General features: G+C 41.9%; 1 protein-coding gene across 1 annotated transcript in view; it reads left to right on the top strand.

Moving 5' to 3' along the window:
- Positions 1 to 13,924, top strand: part of TONSL (tonsoku like, DNA repair protein) — a 281,739-nt gene that overhangs the window by 248,245 nt on the left and 19,570 nt on the right. Inside the window, exons 23-24 of the mRNA XM_030220206.1 lie at positions 2,867 to 3,042; positions 7,793 to 7,866. Coding sequence (XP_030076066.1) covers positions 2,867 to 3,042; positions 7,793 to 7,866 — 250 coding nt within the window. The remainder of the gene's footprint in view (positions 1 to 2,866; positions 3,043 to 7,792; positions 7,867 to 13,924) is intronic.

A 13,924-nucleotide genomic window follows, 5' to 3' on the forward strand; every position in this document is an offset into this window, starting at 1 on the left:
TTCACTCAACATGTAATTAAACTCTGGAGTTCATTGCCAGAGAATGTGGTGAAAGCAGTTAGCCAAGCAGGGTTTTAAATGGTTTGGATAGCTTCCTAAAAGTTCAGAAGCCATTATTAAAATGGGCTTGGGAAAATCCACTGCTTATTTCTAAGATATAATTTCTAATAACAGATGGCAATGTTCTACTAAATTATGGTGATAAACCTCCAAGCTGTGAGAGTAGAATTTATACAGCGTATGCAATCAGCATAATGTTGTTTAAGCTAGAGTACAGACAGGCTGTCCCGCTGATTGGTGCGATTACAACCCCTTGAGAAAGCCGAGTGTGCGAAACAGGCACCTGTCGGGGAGAGTTCCGCACTTCAAATCAAAAGCTAAGTTAAATCATATTTTTGAATATGTTTACAGCCTTGTCACAGCATTAGATTGTCTTACTGTGTAGCTTCTAATGTGTATGCAACATTAAGCATTACTACACATCAGGCATAAGTAAAAAGATAAAAATGATAAAAATTACCTAAAAACAGCGAAGGAGGTTGGAAGGGTGAGCCGATGATTACAACCGTCGCAAATAAGGTTGTAAAAATTAAAATCAAACCTTAGCATCTTATGAGACTCCCCTGCTTAAACAACATTATGCTGATTGCATATGCTGTATAAATTCTACTGTCACAGCTTGGAGGTTTATTTCTAAGATAAGCAATATAAAATGTATTGTACTGTTTTGGGATCTTGCCAGGTACTTCTGACCTGGATTGGCCACTGTTGGAAACAGGATGCTGGGCTTCATGGACCTTCGGTCTGTCCCAGTATGGCAACACTTACAGTGGTGGAAATAAGTATTTGATCCCTTGCTGATTTTGTAAGTTTGCCCACTGACAAAGACATGAGCAGCCCATAATTGAAGGGTAGGTTATTGGTAACAGTGAGAGATAGCACATCACAAATTAAATCCGGAAAATCACATTGTGGAAAGTATATGAATTTATTTGCATTCTGCAGAGGGAAATAAGTATTTGATCCCCCACCAACCAGTAAGAGATCTGGCCCCTACAGACCAGGTAGATGCTCCAAATCAACTCGTTACCTGCATGACAGACAGCTGTCGGCAATGGTCACCTGTATGAAAGACACCTGTCCACAGACTCAGTGAATCAGTCAGACTCTAACCTCTACAAAATGGCCAAGAGCAAGGAGCTGTCTAAGGATGTCAGGGACAAGATCATACACCTGCACAAGGCTGGAATGGGCTACAAAACCATCAGTAAGACGCTGGGCGAGAAGGAGACAACTGTTGGTGCCATAGTAAGAAAATGGAAGAAGTACAAAATGACTGTCAATCGACAAAGATCTGGGGCTCCACGCAAAATCTCACCTCGTGGGGTATCCTTGATCATGAGGAAGGTTAGAAATCAGCCTACAACTACAAGGAGGGAACTTGTCAATGATCTCAAGGCAGCTGGGACCACTGTCACCACGAAAACCATTGGTAACACATTACGACATAACGGATTGCAATCCTGCAGTGCCCGCAAGGTCCCCCTGCTCCGGAAGGCACATGTGACGGCCCGTCTGAAGTTTGCCAGTGAACACCTGGATGATGCCGAGAGTGATTGGGAGAAGGTGCTGTGGTCAGATGAGACAAAAATTGAGCTCTTTGGCATGAACTCAACTCGCCGTGTTTGGAGGAAGAGAAATGCTGCCTATGACCCAAAGAACACCGTCCCCACTGTCAAGCATGGAGGTGGAAATGTTATGTTTTGGGGGTGTTTCTCTGCTAAGGGCACAGGACTACTTCACCGCATCAATGGGAGAATGGATGGGGCCATGTACCGTACAATTCTGAGTGACAACCTCCTTCCCTCCGCCAGGGCCTTAAAAATGGGTCGTGGCTGGGTCTTCCAGCACGACAATGACCCAAAACATACAGCCAAGGCAACAAAGGAGTGGCTCAGGAAGAAGCACATTAGGGTCATGGAGTGGCCTAGCCAGTCACCAGACCTTAATCCCATTGAAAACTTATGGAGGGAGCTGAAGCTGCGAGTTGCCAAGCGACAGCCCAGAACTCTTAATGATTTAGAGATGATCTGCAAAGAGGAGTGGACCAAAATTCCTCCTGACATGTGTGCAAACCTCATCATCAACTACAGAAGACGTCTGACCGCTGTGCTTGCCAACAAGGGTTTTGCCACCAAGTATTAGGTCTTGTTTGCCAGAGGGATTAAATACTTATTTCCCTCTGCAGAATGCAAATAAATTCATATACTTTCCACAATGTGATTTTCCGGATTTAATTTGTGATGTGCTATCTCTCACTGTTACCAATAACCTACCCTTCAATTATGGGCTGCTCATGTCTTTGTCAGTGGGCAAACTTACAAAATCAGCAAGGGATCAAATACTTATTTCCACCACTGTATGTACTTATGTAACTACTTTTTTAAAGCAAGCCTTTTCTTGAGAAGTAATTTAGAGATGATGAAGCATCTGGACAATGGAATTGTTTTAACTATAATTTTATATTGTTATGTTTTTGTTTATTATGTTTTGAAGGTTTGTGTATGTTGGTTGTAAGCCACCCAGAATAGTAGATGGTGCGGGCCACTGACAACAGTGATCATAATCTGGTCAAATTTGTTTTAATGACTGGAATAGGTAAACACATGAAATCCACTACATTAGCAATTAACTTACAAAAAGGAGACTGGTAAAATGTTAAAAAAAAAAAAAAAAACTTACAGGAGTAGCTGCCACTGAGGTAGAATATATCTGGTATAACTTAGTCATTTCCTTATGTCAATCCCCTGGAGATAGTTTTTATTCTCTAACTCTCTATTCTTTCCCCATGTATTCTGTATTTCAGGAGCAGTGCATCTAAAGACACTCTCCTTATCCCACAATGCCCTGGGCTCCACAGGCATTGAGTTAATTCTGAAGAGTTTGCCACATGATATAGTTAGCCAGCTGGAAATTGGTTCTGTTACCGGAAGCAACAAAGATGGCCCTCTGATGGAACATGTGGTGCGCTATCTGTCACAGGTAGGAGTGCAGAGCTTCTTTTTATTTTTCAGAGGGGTAGCTGTGTCAATCTCTAGCAGCAAAAATGGCACAGTGCTGACAGCACTTTATAGTCTAAATCGGCTGAAGTTTCAAAATAAACTTCACAGCAGAAAAAGATCAAAAAAATGTTTTATATCATTTATCAAAAAGGGAAGAGAGAAAAAAAGCCTCGGACTCCTGGCCAAGTCTCCACAATTGCAAACTCAGGGTGAATCACTTAAAAAAACCCTTCTTCAATAGCATTTTAAAAATATGTAGTTTAAATATGCAAAATGTGTAAAAAAAAAAAAAAAAATTTTTTTTTACTTACCTTAAACAATTATGCAAAATGTTAATGCAGTGGTCCTACTGACAGTGACCAGCGTTTTGCCTGTTGCTGCTTCAGGGAGTACAGACCTTTAAAACCAGCTCAAAAAATATCAAAACCAGCACACTTCCTATCCTCAGGTGATGTTTTTGTCAGAAATGACTCTTACATATAGGTGCTAAGAATGAGTGGGTTAATGGGGAGTGGGGTGTATTGGGAAGAAATTATTTGATATTTGTAAAACTTGTTACCGTTGTACTAGACTGTTGGGCGTAAGAGCCCCACCCGCAGTCTCTGTTGTCCATATTGTTTTCAATAAAAAAATAGATATAAAAAAAAAAAGAATGGGGAGGTTAAGGTTTATACGATACATGTAGCACTGCACGTTTCTCTCTGAACATGAAGTCTGGACTGCTTGACTAGACCACTGGTCTTCGTTCAGCAACCCGCAACCACTGAAATCCAGTAACACCGCCAACTCCAGGCTCCGCTCATTCTGCCTCGCCTCACCCTATGCTTGGAACAACCTTCCTGAGCCCTTACGTCAAGCCCCCTCCCTGCCCGTCTTCAATTCTTTGCTTAAAGCCCACCTCTTCAATGCTGCGTTCGGCACCTAACCCTTACCGTTCAGTGAATCCGGACTGCCCCAATTTGACTGCCCCTATCGGACCGACCGTTCACTTGTCTATTAGATTGTAAGCTCTTTGAGCAGGGACTGTCTCTCTTTGTTAAATTGTACAGCGCTGCATAACCCTAGTAGCGCTCTAGAAATGTTAAGTAGTAGTAATAGTGTGGGGACTAAACACAATCACCAGGCCTCGTTAGAGGGACAGCAAAGAAAGGAAAGTACATTAAACAAATAATGGTAATTGCCATTAAAATGGGCAGATGAGTCTTTTCATTATTTAGGAGTGAGACTGTCCATGGATGTAGATAAATTATACCAACTAAATATAGAGAAGCTGTTACGGGATACAGGATCTTTCTTGGAGCAATGGAACCATCTGCCTTTGTCACTGATGGGCAGAATCAACTTATTTAAAAAGATAATATTCCCAAGATGGCTTTACATTTTACAAGTTATGCCAATACACTTATTACGAAGAGATGTACGGAAATTGAATAGAATATGTAGGAAATTCTTATTGGGGGGAGGGGGGGGAATCAAAGATGTGATTAGAATATCTATATGATAACTGGGAGCAGGGAGGTTTGGGTTTCCCAAATCTTCGACGGTACAATCAAGCAGATCTACTGAGGCTCCTTCGGGATTGGATTCTTAATACAGAACAATTTACTCCAGTCAGTTGGGAACAGGCACTATATCACCCTTGGCATGTAAACTTTCTAATACAGGCCCAATCACAAAGTTTACCGCCAACATGTAAGAAAAGTATTCTGTTACAACCTTTAAGACAGGTCTGGCGCTTTCTTATGACAGTTTGGAATCAAAACCCAAATATTAGCGATCAGTTTCCGTTCCGGGGGAATGGAGATTTTCCACCTGGACTGGAGGCTAGGTTAATTAAGACATGGGCAGACATGGGAATCAGCCTAATGGAACACATAGTAAATGAGGAAGGAGGTTTGTATACATTTCAAGACCTACGGCGGAGACTTTCTCTAACTAACAAAGATCACTTTACATACAGACAATTACATCACTATTGGTACAGCTTAGATCAAGAGGCACTGGGCACAAAATTAGGACAAAAACTCAGAGAATTCTTAAAAGGGGATGCACAGGGTCATGTTTCCCTATCTAGTTTGCACCTGGCCCTGCTGTCGCTCTGTCTGCCCCGAAACTATGGAGCACTCATAGAGGCTTGGAGCAAAGACCTGGGATATGAATTGAAGGGAGTAAATTTTGCAAAATTGATAAAAGATATCCCCAGGCAAGTTAGCGGGGCAGAGCTACAGGAGAGCCAGTATAGGATATTACATAGGGGATACATGGCACAAACACAGGCAGCAAGAGCTGGCTGTGCACCGGATGCTCAGTGTGTAAAGTGTAGATGAGGGAGAAATACACTTCTGCATGCATTTTGGAGTTATATCAAAGTGAAAATATTCTGGAAAAGGATCCATAATTACCTTGAGACTCTCATAGGCCACAGACTAATTCCCTCGTGGAGAGGGGTGTTATTAAACAAAAGGGGAGCCTATGAGCTATCAGACAAGAACATGGATCTATTACTGGGTAAGGCATACGCAGTGGGGAAAAATGTATACTGAGGCGCACTGGATGCAAGAGGAACCACCCACCATCTGGTTTTGGAGGAATAAATGTCATGAGTTGATGTTATGGGAGGCTAGAGCGGCAAGCGGCACCCCAAAGAAAAAAGCCTTTATTTCAATTTGGAACAGATATTTACACAGTATCTCACATAAAGCGAGAAGCGCAGTGCTCCATAATCTGCCCCTATTATAAGAGGAGCACAGTGCCAAAAGAAGCAAAACCAATATTTTACACTCTGGTAGTAATAGCATGAGCAGAGGTAGAGGTAACTAACCATGATGTGTAGAGAATCTTTTATGCGAGTAGAGGGGGAGGGAGGTTGGGGGGAGGGGGTATAGGAGTGGGAAGGGTAATGCTCAATGCATAATAGAGGGACATGAGTATTATTAGATAGGAGAACAGTCCTTTGAAGAAACATATCAAGAGGACCCGCCAGTAAATACTGTTGGGATAATACACTGAGTAAAACACGAGTTATAAATATTGGAGTTACATATAAAAGTTTATTGTTAATAGTTATGTAACTGCACAGTAATTATACATGTACACATTATAAATATAGGAGAAGACAAGAAGGAAGGGATAGGGGAGAAAAGTTTGGAAAACATTGATGATGGACGTTTCAGGTTTAGTAATGTGTACTAGACTTCGCTGTTATACGATTTATATTGACTGAGATGGAATTGTACACCATGTGACCTCATCAATAAAAAATTGTTGAAACATAAACAAATAATGGTAATTTAGCACTCTGGAATTAGATCACAACTTCCCACTCACACAATCCAAATTCAGAACAGTCCAAATTATAATCAGTGAGAGGAAAGGACACAAGGCTTAGGTATTAGAAAAATAGAAAGCTGTTTAATTAGATAATATCCAAATAAATAAATAGCAGCTGCTGTAATTGGATACAAAATTATATAGAGTCACCCAAAATGATGGTAAAGTACTGGTCAAAGTGGAATAAAGAGAGCGCACATTACCCCTAGTCCTAAAGTTATAGGACACCTGACACCTCAAGCACTGTGGAGAAAACAGTTCAACCTGACAGATGCCACACTCTGTCAGTCTGAGGTTTTCAAGATGTGGCTTTGGAGCCCAAGGACCAGGCTCCTTATGCTGTAGATTTCTTGTCCATGAACATAGTAACATAGTAGATGACGGTAGAAAAAGACCTGCATGGTCCATCCAGTCTGCCCAACAAGATATACTCATATGTGTATACCTTACCTTGATTTGTACCTGCCTTTTTCAGGGCACAGACCGTACAAGTCTGCCCAGCAGTATTTCCCACCTGTCAACCACCAGTCCCGCCTCCCATCACCGCTCTGGCACAGACCTTATAAGTCTGCCCTCCACTATACTCACCTCCCAACCACCAACCCCTCTTCCCCCACCTGCTCCGCCACCCAATTTCGGCTAATCTTCTGAGGATCCATTCCTACTGCACAGAATTCCTTTATGCATATCCCACGCATGTTTGAATTCCGTTACCGTTTTCATCTCCACCACCTCCCGCGGGAGGGCATTCCAAGCATCCACCACCCTTCTCTGTGAAAAAATACTTGAAGGTCTCCAGCATAGTAAACAAAGGTTGTTGTGAACAGTTGTTTGGCTCTGTTAGCCTTGATGTGTCAGCAGTGTACTTGAGTCCTAATACAGGACCAGGCTGACTTGGCCTAAGTCTGTAAGAAGTTAGGTTCATAATGTAGAATGATGCAAAAGGTTAATTCAACAGTTCCACTGACAGTGACCGTTTTTTTGCTGCTTCAAAAATTGGAACTCTTCCTATCCTTGGGTGATATCTTTGGCACAAATGACACTTACATATAGATGCTAGGGTAAAGAATAAGGGGGTTAATGGGGAGGGGGGGTGTTAGGAAGAAACAATTTGATATTTGTAAAACTTGTTACCATTGTACTAGACTGTTCAGAGTTAGAGCCCTGCCCACAATATCTCTTGTCATATTGTTTACCATAAAAACAAAATATTAAAAAAAGAGAATGAGGAGGTTAAGGTTTATATAATATATGCAGCAGTGCACGTTTCTGTTGTTTCTCTCTGAGCATAAAGCCTGCTTTGACTGGGCCACTGGTCTTCCTTTGGCAAACCGCAACAGCTGAAATCCATTAACAGAGGCCCTCTTTCTAACTGCTTTTCCTGTCTTATCTATGTGCAGGAAGGATGTGCGCTGAAGCACCTAAGCCTGTTTGGGAACCATCTGACTGATGAAGCTATGAGGGACCTTGCCAGGTAACAGGGGTACCTTGCCTTTCATAGTAGGACAGGTGTGGAGGGGTTCAGGGTGCTCTCTAAAGAAAAACTCAGTTTTACATGTTAAAGGATTATATAGTAACACAGTAGATGATGGCAGGTAAAGACCTATGCCTTCCATCCAGTCTACTCAACAAGATAAACTCATAGCATAAGGTATGATGTGATACTACATATGTATACTTGATCTTGATTTGTCCTTGCCATTTTCAGGGCATAGACCATAGAAGTCTGCCCAGCAGTGTCTTTGTTCTCCAGCTTCTGAAGTTGTCATCGAAGCCCCATGCCAACCCATGCAAATCTGTCATTCTATAACGGGAATTCCCAGTCATGACAGATTGGAGGAAATAAACTTTGGTTCTTAACTCTTAACCATTTACAGCTTTACGTTAAGGGCACTGTGGAAAAGAAAGTTAGATATTTGGCAGGCTAAAGGAGTGGAGGAGTGGCCTAGTGGTTAGGGTGGTGGACTCTGGTCCTGAGGAACTGAGTTCAATTCCCACTTCAAGCACAGCTCCTTGTGACTCTGGGCAAGTCACTTAACCCTCCATTGCCCCAGGTACAAATAAGTACCTGTATATGTAAGCCGCATTGAGCCTGCCATGAGTGAGAAAGTGCGGGGTACAAATGTAACTAAAAAAAAAAAAAAAAAAAAGACAATGCTATAATAATGGGTGGTTTCAGTTACCCTGATATTGACTGGATAAATGTTACATCACGGAGTGCCAGGGAGATAAAATTTCTAGATGTAATAAACGACTGTTTCTTGGAGCAACTGGTCCAGGAACAGACGAGGGGGAGCCATTTTGGATCTGGTCCTTGGTGTAATGCAGGGCATATTGCGGCGTTGGGTCCCCTGGGAAACAGTGATCATAACATGATCAAGTTTGAGCTACTATCTGGGATGAACCCGCAAAGGAAATCCACTGTAAGGGCATTTAAATTTTGAAAGGATGACTATAATAAAATGAGGAAAATATTTAAGAAGAAACTGAAAGGATTAGCTTCTAAGTTTAGGACACTAAATCAGGCCTGGACGTTATTCAAAAATACCATCTTGGAAGCATAGTCCAGATGCATTACACATATTTGCAAAGGTGGAAACAAGAGAAATTGACAGCCAACATGGTTAAAAGGTGAAGTAAAAGAGGTTATTACAGCCAAAAGATTGTCCTTCAAAGAATGGAAAAAGGATCCAAATGAAGAAAATAAGAAGCAACATAAGCACTGGCAAGTCAGACGCAAAGCGTTAATAAAGAAGGCTAAAAAAGAATATGAAGAGAAACTTGCGTTAGAGGCTAAAACTCACAGTAACAACTTTTTCAGGTACATCAGAAGCAGAAAGCCTTTGAGGGACAAGGCCATAGCAGAGAAACAGTGAATTCTTTGCTTCTGTCTTTACGGAAGAAGATGTAAGAGATGTGCTTGTACCGGAAATGGTTTTCAAGTATGATGATTTGGAGGAACTGAAAGAAATATTGGTGAACCTAGAAGACATACTGAGCCAAATTAGCAAACTAAAGAGTAGTAAATCACCTGGACTGGAAGGCATACATCAAAGGGTACTCAAAGAACTCAAACATAAGATTGCTGATATGCTGTTAGTAATATGTAAACTGTCATTAAAATCGTCTGTAGTACCTGGAGGTTGGAGGGTGGCCAATGTGACGCCAATTCTTTTAAAAAAGGGTTCCAGGGGTGATCCTGGAAATTATCAGTAAGCCTGACGTCAGTGCCAGGCAAAATAGTGGAAACTATTATAAAGAATAAAATTACAGAACACATAAATAAACATGGTTTAATGGGACAGAATCAGCATGGGTTCAGCCAAGGGAAGTCTTGCCTCACCAATTTGCTCCATTTCTTTGAAGGCATGAATAAATATGTGGATAAAGGTGAGCCAGTTGATGGTACTGTATCTAGATTTTCAGAAAGCTTTTGACAAAGATCCTCATGAGAGACTCCTGAGGAAATTAAAAAGTCATGGGATAGGAGGCAACATTCTGGTCTGGATTAGGAATTGGTTATTGGACAGAAAACAAAGGGTAGGGTTAAATGGTCATTTCTCTCAATGGAGGAGGGTGAGTAGTGGAGTGCCGCAGGATCTGTATTGGGACCGGTGCTGTTTAACATATTTATAAAAGATATGGAAATCAGAACGACAAGTGAGGTGATTAAATTTGCAGATATAAAAAACTATTCAATGTTGTTAAAACACGTGCGGACTGTGAAATATTGCAGGAAGACCTTAGGAAATTGGAAGACTGGGCATACAAATGGCAGATGACATTTAATGTGGACAAATGCAAGGTGATGCACATTGGAAAGAATAATCTGAATATACTTTGGGGGTCAGCACCCAAGAAAAAGGTCTAGGTGTCGTTGTAGATAATACACTGAAATCTTCTGCTCGGTGTGTGGTGGCAGCCAAAAAACCAAACTGGATGCTAGGAATTATTAGGAAAGGGATGGTGAATAATACCGAAAATACTATAATGCCTCTGTATCGCTCTATGGTGCAACCTCACTTTGAGTCTTGCGTTACTTCTGGTTGCCGGATCTCAAAAAATATATAGTGGAATTAGAAAAGGTTCAAAGAAGAGCAACCAGAATGATAAAGGGGATGGAACTCCTCTTGTACGAGGAAAGGCTAAAGAAGGAAAGGCTCTTCAGCTTGGAAAAGAGACGGATGAGGGGAGATATGACTGAGGTCTACGAGGTCTTCAAAATTCTGAATGGTGTAGAACAAGTAAATCAAATAATTTTTTTTTATTACTCATTCCAAAAGTACAAAAACTAGAGGACACTCAAGGAAGTTGCATGGAAATACTTTAAAAACAAATAGGAAGAAATATATTTTTGTACTCAACAAATAGTTACACTCTGGAACTCTTTGCCAGAGGATGTAGTAACAGTCCATAGTCTGCTATTGAGACAGACATGAGGAAGCAACTGCTTGCCCCAGGATTGGTGGCATGGAATGTTGCTGCTAATTGGATTTACTACTACTACTAACATTTCTAAAGCGCTACTAGGGTTACGCAGCGCTGTACAATTTAAACATAGAAGGACAGTCCCTGCTCAAAGAGCTTACAATCTAAAAGCCAGGGCACTTACTGGAGAACAGAATACTGGGCTAGATGGACCATTGGTCTGACCCAGTATGGCTACTCTTACATTCTTATGTAATTAGTCTGTCCTTTCTTCTCTCTCCTTCCCCTTCCCCCTCATACCATATTTTGTTCCTTTCTTATGCAGACTGTTCTAAGAAGGGACCATGCTCTTCCTGTAATTTCTCTCATTCAAGCAAAAGCATACCCACATTCCAATCTTGTATTTATAAAACTATCTATTAGTGGTTAGAAATGGCAGTTAGTAAAGGAAAGTTAAAAAAATATATATTTTTTTTTTTCACTGGAACAAACAAAAGCAATAATGAGATTATTGCAGTCTTTGTGTTCAGCAATAGAAGGAATGTTGCTCCTAATTTGTAAACTGGGTTAATCTTGTAAAAAAGTCTTTATGCCTTTGTACATTATTCACTTTCTGCTGTCTAAATAAACAAAATTCAAAGTGCATTTAAATAGTTTTTCACTTTGTCTATTACTGTGATGATACATCTACAAGTTGCATGCCGATAAATCCTCACACCTTGCAGCCTTCAATTTAATACATTTGGCCAGCCATAAACACTGCTTAGTGTCTTTGCACAATATTTCCCAGTTTAAGAAGTAATCTCTCAAGAACTTTTCCTAGTTATCCCACTTGGAATATATTAACTCCTGCAAATTGTGCCCCAGATGCATTATTCTGCATCTACCAGCATTAAATCTTATCTGGCATTTTTATCTATTTTTCAAAGATACTTAAATTTCTCAGTAAAATTAGTTGATCCTGTAACACTTACCATAAAGCATGTTAAATGAAAACTTAAAGGTGCTAGGATATAAAGTAGCTAAGATATAAAGTTTTCAAAGTTCAAAGCAGGTTTTTTTTTTTGTAAAGTAGCATAGTAAATGACAACAAATAAAGACCTGAACGGTCCATCCAGTCTGCCCAACAAGATAAACTCATTTTACATGGTATGTGATACATTATATGTATACCCGAGTTTGTTTTGTCCCTGCCTTTCTCAGGGCACAGACTGTAAAAGTCTGCCCAGCACTGTACCTGTACTAAAAGTTCTGAAGCTAACGTCGAAGCTCCTTTAAATTTACATTCCAGCCCATCCATATCTATTCAGCCACGATCAGGGTGCAGACCGTAGAAGTCCACCCAGCCTTGGTTTTACTCTCCAATTACCGGCATGGCTACCCAATCTCTGCTAAGATTTCTAGATCCATTCCTTCTAAACAGGATTGGCTGGTGAAGAGCACCTCGGAGACAGGCGCTCTACGGTCCATGCGGATGACTATTCAGGTGCTAGAACTTCTGGGCTTCGTGATCAATTATCCCAATGTCCCATCTTGTCCCAGTTCAAAAATTGGAGTTCATTGGAGCTCTGTTGGACACACAGACCTCTCAAGCTTATCTTCCCCAGGCAAGGGCAGGCAATCTCCTGGCCCTAGTGTCCATGGCTTGAGCGTCTCAACAGATCACAGCTCGGCAGATGTTGAGACTCTTAGGACACATGGTTTCCACAATTCATTTAACTCCCATGGCACACCTACCTATGATATCAGCTCAATGGACTCTAGCTTCCAGTGGTGCCAGGCCACAGAGGATCTAGAGGATGTGATCCATCTCTCCACCAACTTTTGCAGTTCCCTTCAGTGGTGGACCATTCGCTCCAATTTGACCTTGGGACGTCCATTCCAAATTCCTCAGTCACAAAAAGTGCTGACGACGGATGCATCCCTCCTGGCGTGGGGAGCTCATGTAGATGGACTTCACTCTCAGGAAAAGGGTCTTCAGATCAACCTCCTGGAATTACGAGCGATCTGGAATGCTGTAAAGGCTTTCAGAGACCAGCTGTCCAACCACATCATATTGATTCAGACAGACAATCAGGTTGCTATGTATTAGACCAACAAGCAGGGGGCACCAGATCTCGCCCTCTGTGTCAGGAAGCCATTCGGATGTGGCTTTGGGCATGCCGTCACGGCATATTTCTCAAAGCCACGTATCTGGAAGGTGTAAACAACAGTCTGGCCGACAGGTTGAGCAGGGTCATGCAACCTCACGAGTGGTCGCTCAACATGGGTGTTGTCCACAAGATCTTCCAAGCGTGGGGCACCCCCTCGCTGGATCTTTTTGCCACTCAGATCAATCACAAGGTCCCTCTAGTGGGCTCATTTTCGAAAGAGAAGGACGCCCATCTTTCGACATAAACCGGAAGATGGATGTCCTCACAGGGTCGTCCAAATAGGTATAATCGAAAGCCGATTTTGGACGTCCCTAACTGCTTTCCGTCGCAGGGATGGCCAAAGTTCAAGGGGGCGTGTCAGAGGCGTAGCGAAGGCGGGACTTGGGCATGCTTAACTCTTGGATGTCCTCGACCCATAATTGAAAGAAACAAGGACGTCCCTGACGAACACTTGGACGACTTTACCTGGTTGTGTTTTTCTTACGACCAAGGCACAAAAAGGTGCCCGAACTGACCAGATGACCACCGGAGAGAATTGGGGATGACCTCCCCTTACTCCCCCATTGGTCACTAACCCCCTCCCACCCTAAAAAAACATCTTTCAAAATATTGATTGTCAGCATGTATACTACTGCTACTATAAATCACTTCTATAGCGCTACCAGTCATACGCAGCACTTTACAATTGAACATGAAGAAGAAAGACAGTCCCTGCTCAAAAGAGCTTACAATCTAAATCAGGACAAACAGACAGGACCAAAAAGGATAAGGGAAGGACAGACAGAAAGACACATAAGGAAGATAAAAGTTACAAGTCAGGAGTCGAAAGCAGCATCAAACAGGTAGGCCTTTAGCCCGGATTTGAAGGCAGCCAGCCTCAGATGTCATACTCCGATCCATCACAGCAGTATGCAGGTCCCTGGAGCAGTTTTAGTGGGTGCAGTGCACTCC

Source organism: Microcaecilia unicolor, chromosome 1 (genome assembly GCF_901765095.1).
Source record: "Microcaecilia unicolor chromosome 1, aMicUni1.1, whole genome shotgun sequence".
NCBI lineage: Eukaryota > Metazoa > Chordata > Amphibia > Gymnophiona > Siphonopidae > Microcaecilia > Microcaecilia unicolor.